At 38.5% G+C, this 20,604-nt stretch overlaps 2 protein-coding genes across 13 annotated transcripts in view; one reads left to right on the top strand and one right to left on the bottom strand.

Annotated features, from left to right (window-relative positions):
- The window catches only part of MCPH1 (microcephalin 1), a 232,935-nt gene that overhangs the window by 95,163 nt on the left and 117,168 nt on the right, over window positions 1-20,604 (top strand). For 10 of the 12 annotated variants that reach the window (XR_012007363.1, XM_072775785.1, XM_072775783.1 and 7 more), the window contains one exon: window positions 10,106-10,183. Coding sequence is in view for 10 of the 12 variants with exons in the window: in XM_072775785.1 (XP_072631886.1) it covers window positions 10,106-10,183 (78 nt within the window). In the remaining 2 variants the exon portion in view is untranslated. Of the gene's footprint in view, window positions 1-10,105; window positions 10,184-19,381; window positions 19,532-20,604 lie in introns of those variants that run through there. The other 2 variants (XR_012007364.1, XM_072775787.1) reach the window with 2 other exon arrangements.
- The window catches only part of ANGPT2 (angiopoietin 2), a 53,651-nt gene continuing 46,107 nt past the window's right edge, over window positions 13,061-20,604 (bottom strand). Inside the window, exons 6-7 of the mRNA XM_072775792.1 lie at window positions 16,264-16,394; window positions 13,061-13,199 (exon numbers count right to left, since the gene is read on the bottom strand). Coding sequence (XP_072631893.1) covers window positions 16,383-16,394 — 12 coding nt within the window. The 3' untranslated portion in view covers window positions 13,061-13,199; window positions 16,264-16,382. The remainder of the gene's footprint in view (window positions 13,200-16,263; window positions 16,395-20,604) is intronic.

Below are 20,604 nucleotides of genomic sequence, written 5' to 3' on the forward strand. Positions count from 1 at the left end.
AATTAGACTTCCGTGATAGTCTTGAAAAGAAGAGAGCTGATGGTTTTGAAGAGAGCTGATGTAAGAAATGCCGGATTTTAGACAACTGTCAGACATTCTTCAAAACTATCATCGACAGCATTGTATATTTTGCTACCTGACACTTTTTATGATCCACACAATACATTTCTCCTAAAATTCATTGCCCTGGAATGTTCTCTACAGAAAACACTTTGAGCTTTTCTTTGCCGGAGAATGAGAAATATGTGACTATAAGTGGTTTTGTCAACTGAAATAGCATCTTGCCATAGGTACAGATGGATCTACTTTTTGAGTCAGTCTTTTTTACCACCACGGGAGAATGTCCTTTAGTGCACAGAAAAACACCTCTCCACCGAATTTTGTTTTATGTAATTCTTTTTTTTTTTTTTTTTTTTTTTTAAGATTTGGTTTTAAGTAATCTCTATACACAACATGGGGCTTAAACTCACAACCTTGGGATCCAGAGAGTTGCACATTCTACCGACAGAGCCAGCCAAGCACCTCCCCTCTTTATATAATTCTTTTTGACTTTGATTTTATTAGCTAATAACAAAACAAGAAAGAATGATATACAAATTCTTAACATCATTCACAATTTTTAAGTTGAGGTGTAATCGACATATAACATTTTGTTAGCTTCAGTCATACAACATAACGATTTAATTGTATATGTGAAGTGATTACCCCAGTAAGCCTACCTCACATTGATCACCATACACAGTCATAAAAAATTTTTTTCTTGTGATGAGAGCTTTTAAGATCTACTCATTTAGCAACTTTCAAATAGCCGCCATGCTGTACGTGACATCTCCATGAACTATTTTGTAGCTGGAAGTTTGTACCATTCGACCTTTCAGGTATTTCTGATATGCCACGTATGACTTTAGTGTAGTAGAACATTTGTTTCAATTTTTAACTTGTAAACAGTATATTTTGGTGGCGAAACCCCCCTAGAGATAGCCATACCCTCCTTGGCACAAGGGACTAGGTCAAAGCACAGGAAGTTTCAAACATAAAAGCAGAATGTCTTTAACAGACCCTTGGCTATTTAGCACTTTGAGGGCAGAGACCATGCCTGTCTTTTCTCACCTGGCCCAGGACCTGGGATCGAACTGAAACAGAGTACTTACTCGTAGAATGAATAAGTGGGTAGGTAGATGACTAAACATACTTATTTCTTTAAAGAACCTCAGAATTTGTTTTTGCCTCTGATGAGCTAAAAGTGTCGTATAAAAACAATGTGCCTCATATATCATGAAGATATCCACATAGTTCACGATTTTTGTGTTAAAACTCATTGAAAATAAGATGGCCTGATGCTCATCTAAGGAAAAAAAAAAATCCTTATGCCTCAAATTCACAGAAAGAGTAAGAATCAGTGATTGCTCACAGTAGCCATAATATTTGGCTTATTGTCTATGGTGGTAATAATAATTTCCACTGTGTTTTCATACAGTGAAGTGATATGTCTGATGTTTGTTTTAGTTACATTGGAATGTGTTATATTTATTTCTTTGTTTTCATTTTGATAAGAAAAATACGAGCTTGTGTTATTTATAAAGATGTTCGGACTCCACATGTCAGTGTGCTGGTGAAATGCTGGGTCACCCTGGTCTATGCTTAGCTATATGTAAAAAGTGGCTAATAGTGGGCCGTTAAGCTCTAAGATCCACGAATAATCCATTTTCATTTTTTTCTGGGTGGACAAGATGAGGTAAGACACAAGCAGCACAAATATCACGTAAATGCTCGTATACATGTAACTCAAATTTTTAGTAAGACTATTCGAGCATATATCAATGCACGGCATCCTTTTCCTCTTACTATCTGGTATTTCGTCTTGTCAGTTGATATCTCTTAAAAAGGAAAAAGACTTCTTAACTACTTATTTTTAGTACTTTATTGCTTATCTTATCTCTCTTGGTTAAATAGGTTGTATTAAGGTTTTGGTTTCTTGCCACTTTTTTTTTTTTTTTTTTTGAGACAGCCAGAACAGTGCTTTTTAAACACTTAATCACACTTGAGTCCCCTGGGGATCTTATTAAATGCAGATTGAGGTCCAGTAGGTCTCTGTCCTAAGCTCCTTCACAGGCTACCAGTTCCTAGGTGATGTGTGAGTTGCTGGCCCTAGGACCATGTGCTGCATTGGAAGGTTCTAGAGAGGAACCACCTGTATTTGAAGGGGGAGATGGGGCTGCTTCCGGAGGATGCAAGTCACACAGGAGATGGAAGGAGAGGCACGGCCTTAGGCTCCCTGACCTTGTCAGTGCAAGACTCCTCTGTGGGTGCAGAGACCTGAATACTTGCAGTAAGTTGCTTATTCACCTTGCTTGAAAGCAAGTGAGTTTCTAATTTGATTCAGCCTTTCCTCAATTTGTAGGCCAAATCCTTTCTGGCATCTGTCTCTGGAAGCAGAGATAGCCTAGAGGATATTTTTTATCTTCTACTACCTGAAACGTGGGTATCATTATTCCATGGCTGCACGTCACATGCTACGTGTGTTTGAAAGGTTGATGGACAAGACAACGAGTTTCAATGGTATAACTTTGCCACTCACTGGCTGTGTGACCAGTAAGGCAGTTCTACTGTCCAAGACTCAGTTTCCGTACTTGTACTTATTTGTAAGACGATTAAAGGGTCATCTAAATAAAGTGCTCCATAAGCACTCAATAAGTATCAGCTACTGTTATTAAACAAGCATTTTTGACACTTATCACTGGTCTTCATTCAAACCCTAACTTGAATGGACCTTGAAAACATTATGCTGAGTGAAACGAACCCGACACAAAGGCCACATGTTGTCTGATTCTTGTCCTGTTGCATATATGGCCTAGGCAAGTCCGCCGAGACCACCTGCTGGTTAGTCACTGCCAGGGGGTAGAGTGTGGCAAGGGGCGGGGGTGGTTACCTGGAGGGTACGGGGTATACTCCTGGAATAAGCAAGGTGTTTTGAAAGGAGCGAGAAGTGGTAGTTGCACACATGGTGAATATACCAAATGCCACTAACCTGTACACTTTAACATAGTTACTTGTGCATTATGAGAATTTCAACTCAATTTTTAAAAATCACATATGGAAAATTGCCTCATTGACGGAGGCATTACATCTATGGAATGGGTTTGTATTTTAAAATAACTTTACGGAATAACATAAAGCATTTCCTGATGTTCTGAGATGTGTTGGAAATACAGAGGAATGGCTTATTTTGGAACCAATATTATTGCCTTGAAACCCTGCCAGTTCAAGTTGGTCTTTGCAGAAGACCAGACCTCCTCTGTTTTCTGGCTCCAAAGTGGTCAGGACATAAGCACCCGATACCCTATTCTTTTGTTATTAACAAATCATACTATCGATAGCCCCAACTTTTTTTTTTTAAAGATTTTATTTATTTATCTATGAGAGACACACACAGAGAGAGGCAGAGACACAGGCAGAGGGAGAAGCAGGCTCCCTGCGGGGAGCGCAATGTGGGACAGGATCCCAGAATGCTGGGATCACGCCCTGAGCCAAAGGCAGATGCTCAACCGCTGAGCCATCCGGGCGCCCCCAACCCCAACTTTTTAATCCTGAAGTGTAACCTAGAAATAGCTTCATTGCCACAACTATTTCATTAGCTATGTGGTACTTTTATAATTTATAATGATGTATAACGTTTTCATGAGACAGGTTAAACATACCTCTTGTTGCAGGGATGCAGAGAGGCCGAGGTTAGTTTAACCACGTTGCCTGGATTCTGTGGTGTTAATCAGTTTACTACAGTGTGTAGTTATGGAGAAAACATAAATATTGTTCTCTTGGTGGGAAAAGTCATAACAGTGTACGGAGCAGCAAATTCTCTTAAGGTGGTGGTGTTTGAGCAAATTAATTACTCTTATACCTGAGGCAAAGAATCTATAAAATCTGATGAGAAAAATATTTGTAATTTGATTTGTATTGTTTTCTTGGTACCTTAAAATAGCAAAAACATTTAGTGATTACAGTTTTTGTTCCTCTTCTATAAGAAAGAAGAAATTTGCAAATGCTGAATGTATGTTTTTATACCTCCGTGAACTCTTGCAGCTAAGTTTTCTAGCAGTTGGTGGGGTCAAGGATGGGTGATAGGAGTGAGAGTAGTGATGACAACCTCACTCTTCTTGACGGTTAGAGAAACAAGTATACTTTTGAACTATTTGAAATTAACTAAATTCCCACAGGTTAAACTTGAGGCATAAGTTTCTGACCTTCAGATTAGGTTTTGATCAGCAGATATGTTGAACAATGTGAAGTCTTTTGTATTCAAAGAATATTGTTGTTTCCCACAAAGAAGGAAGTTAAGGTGAATGTTAAGAGAAATTAATTTGATTGGTTTTGGTTTATAAAGTGACATTCACTGATCTTGAGCTATACCGACCAGTCTGAATTTTCTGATTATTCCTTGGAGAAGGAGAATGAAGCAGTTCATAAAAGCACCAGGACCAGTAGCCAGTGCCAGTCCTAGATAACAATATAAAATTTTTAAATTTAAAAATAAAGCAAAACAAAGAAACATTGTGCTTTCCATAGGTACATCCATTTACGCCCAGAAACACTTTGGGTTTGTGCTGTCCTGTTTTGTTTTGATTTTGTTTTTGTTTGTAATAAATCAAATTAATCTGCCTCACGAAGGAGTTCCAGCAATTGCAGTGCTGTCACTATTTCTCTTTGGCATTGTATTGGGAGTCTTAGTCCATTAAGGGAACTAAACAAAAAATAGGCACACAGATTGGAGTAAATAAAACTGTTTATTCGCATAAGACATAACTGTCTACACAGAGACTATCAACAAATCTACAAAAAAGCTCCCACAGCTAGTGAAGTTCAGCAAGGTTACAGGGTACGAAGGTCAATATACAAAATTCAGTTGTATTTCTGTGTACTAGCAATAAACAACTGGAATTCTGATTTTTTTCCATAAAAATGCAGTTTATATTAGCATCCACAGAAATTAAAATATTTAAATCCTGACAAAAATATTTGTAAGATCTGCCTGCTGAACACTATAAAACTCTATGAAAGAAATCAAAGACCCAAGCACAGAGAGAGATACTATGTTCATGAATTTGGGAAAATGGATATGTTTTAAGTAGTCAGACCCCCCCCTTCAACATTTTTTTTTCCTTGAAGTATAGTTGACATACAATGTTATATTAGTTTCAGGGGGACAAATGAAGTGATTCAACCTTTACATGTATGAGGGAGTGATCAGCACGATAAATCTAGCTACTCTCTGCCACCATACAAAGCTGTCAGGTAGTAACTATATTCCCTGTGCTGTGTATTGCATCCAGGGTCTTATTTATTTTATAACCAGATATTTGTACCTTTTATTCCCCTTCTATGTTGCCCATCCCTTTCCTCTCCTCCCCTCTGGCAGCCACTGGATTGCTCGCTCTCTCACTCTCTCTAGGAGCCTGTTCCTGTTTTGTTTGTTTGTTTTGTTTTTTAGATTCCACATGTAAGTGAAATCAGATGGTATTTGTTTTTCTCTTTGGTTCTCCCCCATTTTGATCTATAGATTCAGCTCAGTTCCAATTACAGGCTCAGCAAGATGTCCTCATAGATATCAGCAAACTGGTTCAAGTTGCAAAGCCCTTTTGAAATAGAAGAGCAAAGTTTCGTGGGGTAATCACAGAATACAGAAATCTGGGTGATGATTAAATGAAAAGTCTCATTTAGTAAGACTAAAATTATCCAAAACAGAGTGTTTTTAAAGATCAAGTATAATTTGCTAGGCTTTATAATAAAAAAAATGGCACCGCCTGCCCTGTTGTTTCCCAGCCTGGAGTGTTACTCCTGAAGTAGCCGTCTGATATTTTACCTCCATATTTCTGAATGAAATGTTTTTCTTGCCTTTTTATTTTTTTAAATTCACTTTGAGACATTATCTATAGAATTCCTTTGATGGAGGATCAAAATATGACACTATGGCTGCCTTTGGTTACTCCCCACTCTTCTCGGCAGTCTACTCAATATGTTACATTTTTAAACATTTTATCGATGCGTATAAACACACATTCACACAGGAACTGAGTATGTGGATGCTATTTGAACTGAGCCGTGTAATGTACTATGATTCATCTCTGATAATTTGTGCTTTTTGGTTTTCCTGAGCTAATTGTCGACAGTTATTTTGATTGCTTAGTTTCCTACGCACCTATCAGCAACCAATCACAAAAACTTCTATTATTATTATAACTCTTCTCTCAAATCTGTCTCTACATCAGATTATCTTCCCATCCCATATATTTTTTTCTTGGAGACACCACCCGTGAGCCCATTTATTCTCTTCCCCTTGAGACTGGTTCTCTCTAGGTCTACAGAGCTGCTGTCAGCCAGGGACTTTCCACCACTGGGATCCCAGGAATTCCATTCTTGTTTGGTTTGGTCTATGTTTTCAAGCTAGAGGCTTTTATCAAATGGGTATAAAGTCATGTTCTATAAGGAGGCACTGAAAAGCTGATTGAAACTCTGCCTGCCTGAGTGGTGTATAGATAATTTGGTGTGAATTGAGGTGTTTGAGATACAAGCTTTAGTATTTGCATGTCTTTTTCCCCCTGGGGCTCATCTGTGTCCCTGGAAAAGAATATCTGGTGTCCCAGGGGGAGGGCTGGTGAGGTTTTCCCTGGCGCTTTCCACCACTGCTCTCAGAACAGGCTGACTTTAGTTTTGTCTTATATTTTAGAGGAGGGTGAATGAGGAGGTAGGGGATATATCCTTTTTACCCTGTTCTGTACCCCATTTTCAGAGGTATTCAGGACCACCAATTTGTTTGCCTTTTAGAGAATCTGTGGAGGGAATTGGATGCTTCCTATGGACCTCTTTCTCTAGACATTAAATTTGAACTTCCTTTGCTCTTCTAAGTCCTTTATAATTCATTCATCTGCTCTGCAACTTCCAAAATATCATCCTGTTTTATCTCCTGTAGACTCTTCTCATTCCTTTTAATTCCATCCCTTTGGTTGAGTCTGGGAGAAGGTGAAGATAAAGGTGTGCTCATCTTGCTATATGTTAACCATAAGTCAGCTTCCTTGTCTTCCTTGTAAATGATGCTATTATTGACTTGCCTTCAGTACCGATGACATTTTCTGGCTTTGGTTCACCATAGCTCCACTGACTCACATTATTCAAATAGAATGATTAGATGTATATAAAACGAAATAAGACCATTTGTGTTTTGCCTGGTATGGAATTAACTGCTTGGTCACGCCTACATTGTGGAAATTTGTCTCGTCAGTAGCTGTTAATCTAATAATAAGACAAGCAGTTTCTATTTAGATTCATCAACAGGGTTCACGTTTTATGAATGACAGTTTTAAAATGTCAAAAATATTATATTCATTCTCAGTGAATGCTGAACTAACTCAGCCCTCATGCTAAGGGCTATAAACGTGGAATTTGATCCTCTGTATTTATGCAACCTAATTTCTAACTTTATTTAGCATCTTAGTTATTTTTATTCTATCACATATACGATGGGAAGTATGATGGGTTAACCTTTTAGTTCACTTAGGGCCTTAACTGTGATCTTGCAGAGTTAGATTTTCTCAATATGTAACACTACTAAAGATAACTTTGGCTAATGAAAGAACTAAAGCAGAAAGCTTACACTCTATTTCTGATTTGATGATTTTGTTACAGTCGAATTAATGTTTTCTATTATCTCTGTCCAGTATTAATTCTTGGGATGCCTACATAAATTCACTTTATTAATTCACTTAGCAAAATTCTACTCTAGATGCCTTATGGTTTTATTTTTATAACATTTAGAAAGGGACAAGCTCAGAGAGCATAAATTTTCTCCAGGAGGCTCTCTTGACATTTTAATGTGGACTACATTGGAACTCAAATGCCACACGCAGTTTTAAGACTGGCTCCTTGGATTCTCTCCCTGGTACATTATGTTTCTCACTTTCTAATTCTTTCACATTGCCTCATGTCTGAAATGAACTTGATTTTGAAACGTTTTACATTTTACTTCCTGGGCTAATCACAGACTTGTAAGGAACCACACGTGTGTTGTTAGTGTGTCTCCGTAAGGTAAACCTTGTGTTACTTAAATGATTTAACCACCTCTGAAGAAACATGATTTCAGTGTACTATTTATTTTCATACCCTCTTTCATTGACCTTATGAAGATATATATGTGTGTATTGTGTGTGTGTGTGTGCGTGCATATATATGTATATGTCTATCTATATTGGTTAGACAGTAAAATCAGGGGAAAGCAAAAACAGACTTAACTGACAAAATGCTCACTTATACACCAGATCTAAGTGAAGAAAGAATAGGGTCTTTGGGAACACACCGCATTGCTTCTTCTCTCTATAGTGAAGACACATTGCCCTGCATTATACTCCATTCCCATTCTGTCACCCGGGGCCCAGCACCCTCAGAGCTCTTTCTCTCGTCTTTTCTGGATTGTCTTCTGATTCTGCCAACCAGCATTTCTTTTGCCATGTGCTAATGCCCTTGCGCACACAGGGATAGAAACGGTATATTGTTATACCTTACTTAGGAATCTAACCAACCCGAATTTCTTACTTCTTCTTCCAAAGCACCCTTAGCCAAAAACAAAACAAAACAAAACAACAACAAAAAAAAGCCCACTTTAACCCTGCCTTGGCTTATGGCATTCTCTGTGCTGGAATGTCTTCTCCCCTCCCCATTTTCTCTGTCGTTGCCTGATGAACTCTTACTCATCCTTTAAGACTCTGCTTAAAATGTCACCTCATCTGTGGACCCTTCCTTGATTCTCCTAGACTGAGTTAGTTTCCTTCTTCTATAGGTTCCCACAGAACTGTTTTGGGAAATCACCATTTGTGGTTTGTCTTCATGCCCTCCTGCCAGAGGGTGAACTCCTCTGGGATTGCGTTTGTGTTTCTAGGACCTAGCATGGGTTCTTATTCACAGGAGGCTCTCAACACGTTGTTCACAGATGAGTGGATAGTGAAATGAAGAAAACAGTGTTGAGTGAATAAATGCATCAGTTTTAAAGTAAGATCCAGACCGGTGCTGGAAATTGTCATTCAGATTCTGTGTCTTGTTACTGTCTTTATTCCACTGGTATGCTCATTTTTCTTAGAAATGAAGTACGGCTCACTCACTCACGTTGGATAAGTATTAGCTTCATTATATAAAAAAGGAAATATTTAAGACCAAGCTCCCATAGATGGGTCTGAATCTTAGAAACTACCAAACAGGAAAACTCCTTTCTTCATCCCCTTAATTCAGCAGAATGAACTTGTTTTATATAGCTGCTCTAGAAAAGAGAGTGGATTCACCGAATGTAAGAAATGAAATTGCAGATGAAAAATAAATATGGGATATGTAATTCAGTTTGATTATTTTTGTTGTATAATTCTATTGGTGCATGGAAATAGAAACAGATTTTCAGGGAGTTTGGTCATCAAGTGGAGAGGACTGTAGAATCTTGAACATTGTTGAATTAAAAACAAAAACATCATTTTGATCATTTAAAATATGTGGGTTCAAATAACAATAATAAATAAAAATACTGAAAGCTTGTTTATGAAATATTTTATCCTTCCAAAGTCAGGGAAGGATTTTCAAATGCTTTAGGAGAACTTCTGAAAATATTAGTCCATGTTATAAACAAAGTCACATGCCAGAAGGGCTGCTTTTTGAATTTAAACTTATGATCTATCTTCTCCTAATAAATGTGTTTTTTTTAAATTAATAAAATCCTGGAATATTTACTGAGGATTGTCAATAATTATTCCTTAAATTGGAAACTTGGAATTCTTAAAAAAGTATTTCATATGTTTATTATTGGGGTGGTGTTTAGTAGTTGGCCTCACTAAGATAATAACCCAGATTTCTCATCATTGCGAAACTTTTTTTTCTTAAAGAAGCATTTATGATTCATAAGATTGATTCAACGTGACGACTCTATGGTACTTGGTATTTAAGACACATCTGCTTCAGATCTATGGAGTGCATAGTCACTGCATATGTTTTGTTTTGGCCATCTCTTCAAAGTGGTTTATTATCCACTGAGAGCCTAATGAATCTATAATAAATGTTCTTTTTATTGTGTCACTTGTAGGTACTGTGGTCTTTGGAAATGGGTCACTGGATTTCCGAGGAACCGTTTGAACTTTCTAACTACTTCCCTGCAGCTCCTGTAAGTCAGATGTTATTTTATTATGGTAAATACAACTTGGAATTTTCAGGAAATTATTATTTGCATAGATACAGACTCAAATTTTTATTAAGTCAAAACCAAGTATGCTCACAGTTAAAAACACATTTTATAGATCTTTCATAATACTTTTTCAATCTATTTGTGAGAGAAAATGTGGGAATGTGAGAATATTCTGCAAAAAAAATAATTCTGCAGAATGAAATCTTAAAGAATTTTAATTATGAAAGTCCTTGAGAAAAACAAAAAATGAAAAAGGACTAGATTCTTGAGGAGGTGGTATGATATCTTGTTTGCTGCTTTAAGAAATAAAGCTGTTACTGCTCATAAAGATAGAATTGATAGGTATAAAAGTCATGGCCTGCTAGCAACATGATACAGTCCTTATGTTCTGATACTTTTTCCAAAATCAGCTTCCAAAATCAACTTCAACTTTGCTGAATTTTAAATTTTAAATATTTCAAATGCTTAGTGGAGGTTCCAATTTCTTTTAAAGATTGATAATTAAATAGGTAATTTCAGGCTTACTTGGAAGCAGGATCGTGTAGATGTTGGCTTTCATTTTCAAAAAAGTTAACTGGTATGTGATACAATTTATTCTTTTGGAAGATCAATACCTGAAAGTGAAGTGGTGATTTTTATCTGTGACGGGGGCTGATGTTATCTGCTGTTTCATTATGTGTAGGACACTGCCCTTTATTACTGAGTTATCTAGATTGTGAGGTTGCTTTTGTTTTCATATTTAAGATTATTGGTTTGATTTTCTCTACACTTTATAAAGATTTTCTTAAGGAGAGAAAACATTCCTGTTGGCAAGACTCTGTTTGATATATCATGTAAGGAATTGGAGTGCAAAGACGCAAATCTCCCCTACTCTCTGTCATCAGAGAGTACATGTAATTCTATGTAACACGTGAGGCTTGTCTTTGAAATGCATTTTACCTGTCTGTGTGGGCACATGGTATCAAGTATGTTGTTGCCAGTTTGTCCTATCATATCATTTCTCTATCTCAGTGTTTGCTGTGTGGTCATTGAGACATCACAGAAACAAGGTTTCTTTTGCAGTGGAGCTATCTTATTACCAGATAATGTTTAAACTTGACACCAAGCTGTGCTACCTCTGTTGAATTTATACACTATGCTTAACTGTAAAAAGAGAGACCCATTAAAAGATGGGGAGGTTCTTTACTTAACACATTCATTGAGGAAGTACAGCCAAGTGGTGGAGAAAGTGGTGTGCCTGACTCTTCCGGAGTCCATAAAATGACTTGAAACATGCAGCAAACGTAAGCGTTCTCAAATGAAGTTGGGGCGAGGGTGTATAGTGGTAAAGTAAATTACACAAGAAAAATGGAAATAACGAGAAAAACATAGTGGTAGAACAGTATAAAGTGAAGACAGACATGAGGTAAATGCTGGTTTCAAATTTGGCCCTCAGCTTCCTAGCAGCAGCTGACTCCAAGGCAAATATGTGAGAAATTACTTGCAAATTATAAAGTTTTACACAATGTATGTTAGTATTAATTGTACTATGAAAACTTCAAATGGAGTTAAAACTCTAGGGGTTTAAAGTTTTGCAGCCCTGAGCTTAAATCCATACTCTCAAGATTTTCTGTAAAGATTTGAATCTACTATAAGCATCAGATTTTGGTTTTGCACTCCAAAATGCGTTTCTTTCTTTTTCTTTTTTTTTTTTTTTTTTTAATTTGCTGATGGACACTTAAAAAAAAAATACCTTTAGGGGTAAATCTAGTCTGAGAAGTATAGGTTGTGTGTGCTTTAAATAGAAGGTTGTTTTTCAACCACAAACTAAACTATAGCTTACTTCCCTAAAATATATCTTACTAGAAGAAAAAATAAAAGACCTTTGTAATAGAATAGTGAGGAAAAGATGGTAAAGTCTCTTTGTTATAGAATTAAATGTATAATTTTCTTCATCATTAAAAAACAGATCTTTCCTTGTTATTAGCACAATCAAATCACAAAATCGTAAATATTATCGTAAAGGTTAAATGTAATTATCTAATAAGTTATATTTAATTACTAAAAATACCTTTATATTTAACAGCCAGGCAGAAAAAAAAATAGTACAATCTCCATATAAACTGAAAGAACACACATTTCTATAATTTCAGAGATCCTGGAAGTTTTCACCATTTAAACTTGGAATACATATTTGAGCATTCACTTAAATCTACGCTGTCAACACATTCGTAAATATGCTGATTTCAGGATGAAAGTTTAAAGCACCTAAGAGGAGGAGTGAAAATGCATTAACTATGTTTTTTCCTTCTCCAAATATTAAACTGCAAATAAGCACTTCCCAGAAAATCCCTGAATACATAATATATTTTTATGGCTTAGTGTTTTTTTTTTTTTCTTCCTTTCAGTTATGATAGTGATGCTGAATTCAGGACATATGGATATTTACACAATCCATAAACAGGACTGAGAAAAATGTAGCTCCAAGGTTATCTCTACTGTATAGCCTAAGTGTTCTGTTTTCCAGTTATTTACGGATGAACTCGACACAACATTCTTGGTTGTGACATCAGAGTCTGTAAATTGTCAGTCTTAAATTCGCAGGCTTAGGTTTATCTTGCCATAGGCGTTCTGCTGGGTCACAATACCAGGGCTGCGCTTGGGGCCTGCGTGGTGCAGGCCTGAGTGAGGAGGTCTGCGGGGCTCTCAGCTGGAGCGCGTGGATCCCGGTGCACCCGCGCACACGCCACCTGTTTGAGGTGGAAGAGACACTGACGCAGCCTGGGCTTTTCGAGCTTCGGGCTGAGGTCTTGGCACCCAGCACAGTCCGCTGCTCCTCCGGTGTGTGCAGGCACCTAGAAGTCCGCCGGTCGGATCATCATGGTTGTGCCCTTGAGCGAGTAGCCTGAGCCTTTCCAGTAGTACCACTTAATGCCATTGAACTTATTTGTGTTCTGCCTCTGCGGGTAGTACATTCCGTTCAAGTTGGAGGGGCCGCATGCATCAAACCACCAGCCTGTGAAAGTAAGACGCAGAAGGAATTAGGAACTTGGTAACCCTAACTCCATCTCAGCATGGCCTTAGAAACACTTGACTAATCCTCCAGTCGCATTCCGTGCATTTTAAGTGGACTCATGCAAATATTCGTGCATAAAGAGTGTGCCGCACTGACAGATGAGCAGTAAGGTTTCCAGCCTTACCCAAGTTAAATCCTAGCTCCACATGGCAGAGGTTCTTACGGGCTGCTTTGCTCCCTTCCCCGCGTGAGCGTGGAAAGACCATCACCCATAGACGTGCATGGCACGTCTTCCCTGGTCCCGATGTGGTGACCACCAGAGTACGATGGAAGGCACGGATAAGTCATAACACTGAAGAATTCTTGGATGACTCTCAGTGGATTCCAACAACTTAGTGGGCCAGACTATTCAGCTTCCCTCCTCCTACCAGACATTTTTTTTTTTTAATGTCTCCAAATTTTAACTACTCAGGGGAGCTAGATGAAAGAAAATCATCTTTAAGTCCTAGAGACAAAAAGGAGATTTAAAGCTATTGTGGTTTGTTCGGTAAAGTGAGGGAGCTGCCTGGTGCAGCAGCAGGGGCAGGGCGTGGGTCCCACAGCTACACCTAAATGGCCACACTTGGGGTTTTAATGCTCTTCCCTAGAAACAGGAGTGGGCCCCAAGCCCTGGTTTTCAGGGAAAAGGAATGATCTAGATCTACATAGTCTAAATAAATTTTAGAAACATTGTGTTGCAAGTACACATGCAGTATGATGCCATTTATGTAAGATTTTAGAATATGGGGGAAAAAACAACTGTTACTAATATCTGCATACCTAGTGAAATAAATAACTAATGTGAATAAGCCTGAATTCACTGGTCACCCCAGGGGCAGGTATTGACAGGACAGCTTCAGTTATATCTGTGTAGTTTTATTTCTTTAAACAAAAAAATATTTTAATGTAGTGATTATATTTATTATATTTACATATTGGACTGTGACCAATTATTTCATCCAGTTACAATTCATGACTTGAGCTGATTCACATTAATGTTCACTTGATAGGACATTTGTGCATGTTATTTAGAATCCTTCAAAATATTCAGGGATATTACGGATTTATAGATCCGTTCTGTTCTGGAGCCTGTTGGCTGACGTAACTATAGAATTTGCTGTCCGTGCAAAAATATAGCTGATCTGATCGTCAGGCTGGTTACCCTGGGCCCAGACCACGGGTTGGAACCTGATTTCCTTATGGTCAGGACGGCTCCACTTCTCTCTTGGGCTGTGTTTTTCTCCCCAGTTTCTTTCCCACTTCTACTCTCAGCCCTAAATCTTGATTTGAGTAAATAAATATATTGTTTCCTTGGTTATTAATGCATTTCTCCTACTCTCTTGAGTAGTTCATGACATATGGGTGGTCTGAAAACCACCGCCCTGTCGAGTGGACAGCTGGGCTCAGTGTGGGAATGGCAGATGGGAAAAAAGGATTTGGTACATTTGGTCCCCCCAGCCCACCCCTTTTCCCCTTATTGTTGACTTCAAAAAGGATGATTATGGTAGAATGAGGGAGATAGCAGCTTTTCCACAATCAATATAACAGGTTTCTCTCACTGAAATAATCATTGAAAAACTATGGCTGATAGAAACCCTGTGTTGCCAAGATAGATTATGTGGATACCTATAAATAAATTATCTGAAAAGCCATAGGACTGATTTTTTTGTAATGGATTCTAATTCTTTCAGTGTTATTTTAAAGACATGAAAATTACTGAGTTTCAAACTATTCTCATAAGTAAATCCTTTCTGTGGGCACCTGGGTGGCTCAGTGGCTGAGCGTCTGCCTTTGGCTCAGGTGGTGACCCCGGGGTCCTGGGATCGAGTCCCCACATTGGGCTCCCGACAGGGAGCCTCTTCTCCCTCTGTCTGTGTCTCTAGCTCTCTCTCTGTGTCTCATGAATAAATAAATGAATAAATAAAAATCCTTTCTCTTGACCGTAAATGATTCTTAACTGGAATGCAAACACATGATAAGCTTAGATCTTGTTTATGTAGTTACCTTATATTTGTCAAATAAATTGACAACAGCTCTTACCTTTGTCTTTCCTGGGTGAGTAATGAATGAATTTTTGGTAATAGAATTTATGGCCTTTACAAATTAAACCCTGCTAACTTCCTGTTTGCCTTCACATTCAGTTTGTCCTGTCGGCAGAATTTTCGTTGCTGGTTTAAGTCTTTCAGTATTTTTAAGAACTCGCTTGATAGCATTTGTCAAGCTTTTTTTCTTGTCTCAGTCACAATTAACTAGTTCTGGCCATTCAATTCTTAAACTTTTAGAAATTAGAAGGGTGGATTTTCTAGCAGTTGGTTCCTGTCCTTGAGCTCTTAAATGTTGCTGGATACTAATCTGGCCATTTTAAGTGACTGTTAAAATAGTCTCTTGCTTCTGGGTGTGGTTTCCATTTTTATTTTTTAAAGCAGTCTGATATGAAAGGTAGGGAGCAAGGAGAGCATGAGAATAAACACATTAATTTAAATTGGACAACTGTTTTAACTTGGCACACTTAAAAAAATCAGGTTAATTAGTATCTCTGTGTTTGTAAGTATTTGCTGTGTATAAATGAATCTCTAAAGAAAGAGAACGGCAAATTCCGTGTTTTGAACAGTGAGTTATTAATTAGAAACACTTTTGTGTTAATGAATCTAGGTCACTGTTTCAGTCGCTGTTTTGAATTTTAACCTTTTTAATAAAGTAAAATGAAATTAAAGCATGGCTCTGACATCTGCTACTCAACGTGCATAAGCTCAAGAGAGCTTGCTGGCTATCAGATGTTTCTCTCTGTGCCAGAGTGAGGTCCTGAAGAGACACAGTTGGCCTGCTGACAATTCTAGCTCAACATCACATTCTTAAGACTCAACAGTCTGAAAAAGTGAAAAACAAATCTCCCTACATCTAGTAAGTCTATTTATGAAATGTGGACATTGTCACCAATCACAAGTTCAAGTCCAAATGGCCAACCTTTCACTCTATGAAATTCTTCCTTGCCAAAACAAATAGGAAGAGAGAAAAGTCATCCCACCTCCTGTGAGCATTTGTGAACATTTGCAAATACATTTGTCGTTGTCTGCATCCTTTGTGCTAAAATCATTTCCTGGTTGGCTTATGCTGCTTATTTTGCCGGCCGTCCCTGTAAGTCCTTTAAGGTGAATCCTGCAAGCATGCAAAGAAAAAAAGAAAAGAAAAGAACGTAATTGGCTTGGGCTGTTGATTTACCGTAGTGGAAAATTTTTTATAATGAAGAATTCCATTCTGCAGATACGCGTTCTGTACTGGTTGGTGTACTAATGCACACTCCCGACAAAATATTTTTGTACTGGTATAAACAGGAACCAACTTATCATCAAATCCTTAGGCAATGAGGAATGTTTTCGTGAAATCTTCAGCTCATCTCACTTACACAAGCATTAGCAGGGGCTTCAGGGCCCTTTCATTTATTTCCCTGCTGTTTTCAGATAAACAGAAGAGGGGAAAATACAACGTGAAAGCGTCCTCTTTCCAGGTCTCCCGGCATCATCCATACAGAAATGAGAGCCCTGAGAAGATGAGACAACTTCAGGCATCATTATTTTCAGTGGAGTGGTAGGGATGGGAAGCCTTGTAGGCACAGAAGGATCATTGAATTTGGAATAGAAATCTATAGAACTGTATAGAAAATACATCCTCATTTCTATATGGTATTGTAATAAACTTGCTGGATATTGAGAAAGGAATAAACGTAATGTTAAGTTAGACACCAGATAATAGCCCGTACTTTTAGAAGATTGCCAAAATCTGGCTTGCATCAGTGATCTGGGTGCCAAGGAGAGAGGTAGAAGGGAAAGAGAAAGTGTGTTAACACTGCTTCAAGAAGGCCCATTGGCAGATTGGCACAGTACAGCCCAGAGGAGGGTTTTTCACAGGCCCGTGTGTGGCTGTGTAGGATGTGATGTTACCGTGTTGGCAATGGAGGATGGTAGTGGGCGAGCCCAGCTGGTTGAGTCTTCGTGACCTGGGGATCCTATAAAACAAAACCCTGCAACGTCTGAGGGAGAATTTTACCTCAGGTCCCCAAAATGATACTCTTCTCTTGCTGACCACTTCCTTGAAATGATTATATAAATTCCAGGCATCCGTATTGGAACAGAGGGTAGAGAAGAGAGGGAAGGTTCGCTGGGGACTGTCTCTAACCAGACTGTGCCAGGCACTTTCATGGATGTGTTCGTGGAGCGCATGCACCAGCCCTGAGAGGCAGGCATTCCTCCTGTTTTTATATATCAAATTGTTGAGATTTGAGATAGATGAATCCGGTGCAAATTCTAGCTCTACCACACTCCTAACTCCTGTGTTATGGTTCTACCCTGGTAGACACTTACCAGGGATGTTTGTTTATTGAGAGAATGGTTCTGAAAAGATGGGAGTACAGAGCATGCCAAGAGGAGTTCCATAAATTTTTGGTTCTAAAGCTACTTTAGCGTTACTGACATAGATTTAAGATTGTTTTTAGTATTGTAGCTCTAGAACCCCCATCATAAGGCATCATAAATTTCTGAATTTCAGTGTTCTCAACGTTTCAAAAACGACCCTGGCCCCTAGCACAGTCTCTCATTACCTGCTGCAAAACATTTATATTCATTCTACTCATCTTTGGGATTTTGAAACGCTTTGGTTTCTTTCCAGGCCCTTCTCGTTAATCATAGATAGCATCCAGATAAACCACTCTACTTGTCCTTCCCCCTTTCCAGCCTCTTCTCTCCTTTACAACAATGTCAGTTCTCATGGGACTCATTAAACCTCCATGAAGGCGAGCAGAATCAGAGAGAACGCCATCTTTTCTTTGTGTTTCTGAGAAGGGCTGTATCATTTTTAGATCCTTCTATTATATGGCCCCCTGGTTTATAGTGGGTTTCTTTTAAATTTGGTTCTTAAGAATAACCACATCCTTGAAATTGCTTTACGTTGGTTATCAGTTGACTTTATAGAGGAGTGGAGTGAAAGAAACAATGCCAGCATTGAATAATGAAATCTGAACATTTGTATAGAGCTGCCACCAGTCTTTAAGGTTTAATATAGTATCAAATAGTTTTTAGTTTTAGTAAAAAAAAAAATAAAAAAAAATAAAAAAAAATTCTGTCGATGCATTTATCCTTTCCCTTTGACATTTATTTTTTGGTTTTCCAGCATTTGGGGAACATTTCTTTTGGGGAAAAAACTCAACTCCATGGCTACAAACAGTGGCATTCTGAGACCCCTGTGTATTGCTCAGCCATGTCACCGCCTGCTTGTCACCACCATGTTTTTCTGGGACAATCATTGTTTCGATGTAGTATCTGCCCTACGCTGCCAAGTAAATTAAACTGAGCTTTAAATGAATGTGTGCTTTTTTAAATGGCATATCCCAAAACTGATCGCATTTCTAAAGGAAGTATCTGTTAAAAACTATCTCAGTTTAAAACATTTTTATAATGTCAGCATACAAGGGTAATGACCCATTTTGTAAAATCTCCTTATATAAACAGTCTAATCCTTAATTTTTGTGTTTCTTGCTTTCTTTCTTTCCTTCTTCTTTTTTTTTTTTTTTTTTTTAATTCCTCTGTTGTAGATTCCTAACTGTTGCCAGTTGAAACAATATTTAGCTTGGAGGTAAAACAATGACCAACCACTCGTGTCTAAAAAATTCATTGAAGTTTTGATCTCTTTGGAGTCAACTTGGAGCTGCAGGGAGGCCCAAACATCTATCTTTTCATTCATCTGCGTCCTTCTCTCTTCAAGGGAGCCCTGCTCTTTCTGTGATGAGAACCGATGGGCTCTGTCTCACTGACTTTTCAGAAGTCATGTCATTACTTGTTGTACTGTCTCATTACCTGTCTTCAAAACTTTCAAAATTTTGACCCTCCCGTTTATAAAGCAGTAGCTGTTTTTCTGTGCTCTTCATTGTAGATTCCACCCCAAAGAAGCCAGCTCAGGGACTTGGAAATCATGCGTATTTTCTAAGCTGTTCAGTTTGGATTTTCTATGGTGCAGAGGGGCTGAATTGGGCATGAATGACATGTAGGTGGGACTCGAGGCCCCACAAGGACTGTTTCCTGCGATGTTCGGTGGAACTTTATTTCTGACTCGAGTGTAGATGTTTTCATGATGTGCATGCCTGTGCTCTTCAGACTCCTGCAGGCCTGTGTTGGTGATTGAACAATTCTTCAGTGCCTCCTGAGACCAATTCCTGCGGTGCCACCTGGCACACGATCTCACTGTTCTCCCTGCGGCGTCGCACATGGGTTTCCAAGTACCTCTGTCCGTGATACCACGCGCAGGTAGGTGCTTTTACCCTACCTGCCGTGAGGTCACTCGTCAGGCACCGGCCTCTCAATGCCTGTGCTGCTCTCTGCCTCTACTCTCACGGTGCTTTATAGCCAGAAACTAAATTCTGAGTCAAGGATGCCCATGCTTTTCTTGGAACATTCAGGATAAGCGCCGCCAAATGCGTGGGGCAAGACAAACACTAAGGGAGTGCTGTGACTCGGCTGTTGTTTCTATGGTGGAAAGTAAAGGAGTTGCATGACTAACCCACCTAAGTCTGCCACTTTTAGACTTGGTAACTCACCCTGATTTGGGGATGGAACTTGACAATTGAGTGTGCTTTAACTGCAGAAAGATAGATTTAACTGTTAAAACCTTCTGAAAGAAAACCGTCTAGTCACAGATATATCCTCCATTGTGACATCGGCATGACTTTTTATAATATGGACACAACCTTTACATGTTCTACAAATACTTGTTGAATGCCTGTTATGTGCCAGGCTTTGAGGATACAAGACAGAGACAGCAAACAAGATGTGTCCTCGTGAAGTTCCCCTCATATGGTTAAAACCAAAGTTAGAATCTTCAGACTAGAGGAGCTTCCCGAAAGGCAACATGGAATGCTGAGGAACGAGAGGTTTCCTCCGTTTAAGGTATCCTCACAGTACTTCTGATCCTGGTCGATGCAGTGGGGCTCTGACTTTCTGGAATGCTCACCCAGCAAATCTATTAATGTTTTCCAGTTACACACAACTCACCTGTAATTGAGTTCTTCACCGGAGAGATAGAAATGTTCATACAGCGAGTACGCCTCGTTTCCCTCCCAGTCCTTAAGGTGTATTTTAAGCACATATGGCTGTTGATTGGTCACTTGGAAAACAAACTCATTTCCCAGCCAGTGTTCGCCAGAAGGGTTCCCAAATCCCTATAATCCAAGTTGTAAAATTCAATCACCTCATTTATTTTTTTTCTTCACTTATTTGAAATCAATAGTCAATCAGTTTAAATACTTCCCTGTTCTCTGAAAGTTTGAGGTGTTCTATATAAGAAAGTAGATTTTTCCAAAGGTCAGTTTTTTTTAAAAAAA

Source organism: Canis lupus, chromosome 15 (genome assembly GCF_048164855.1).
Source record: "Canis lupus baileyi chromosome 15, mCanLup2.hap1, whole genome shotgun sequence".
Lineage (NCBI taxonomy): Eukaryota > Metazoa > Chordata > Mammalia > Carnivora > Canidae > Canis > Canis lupus.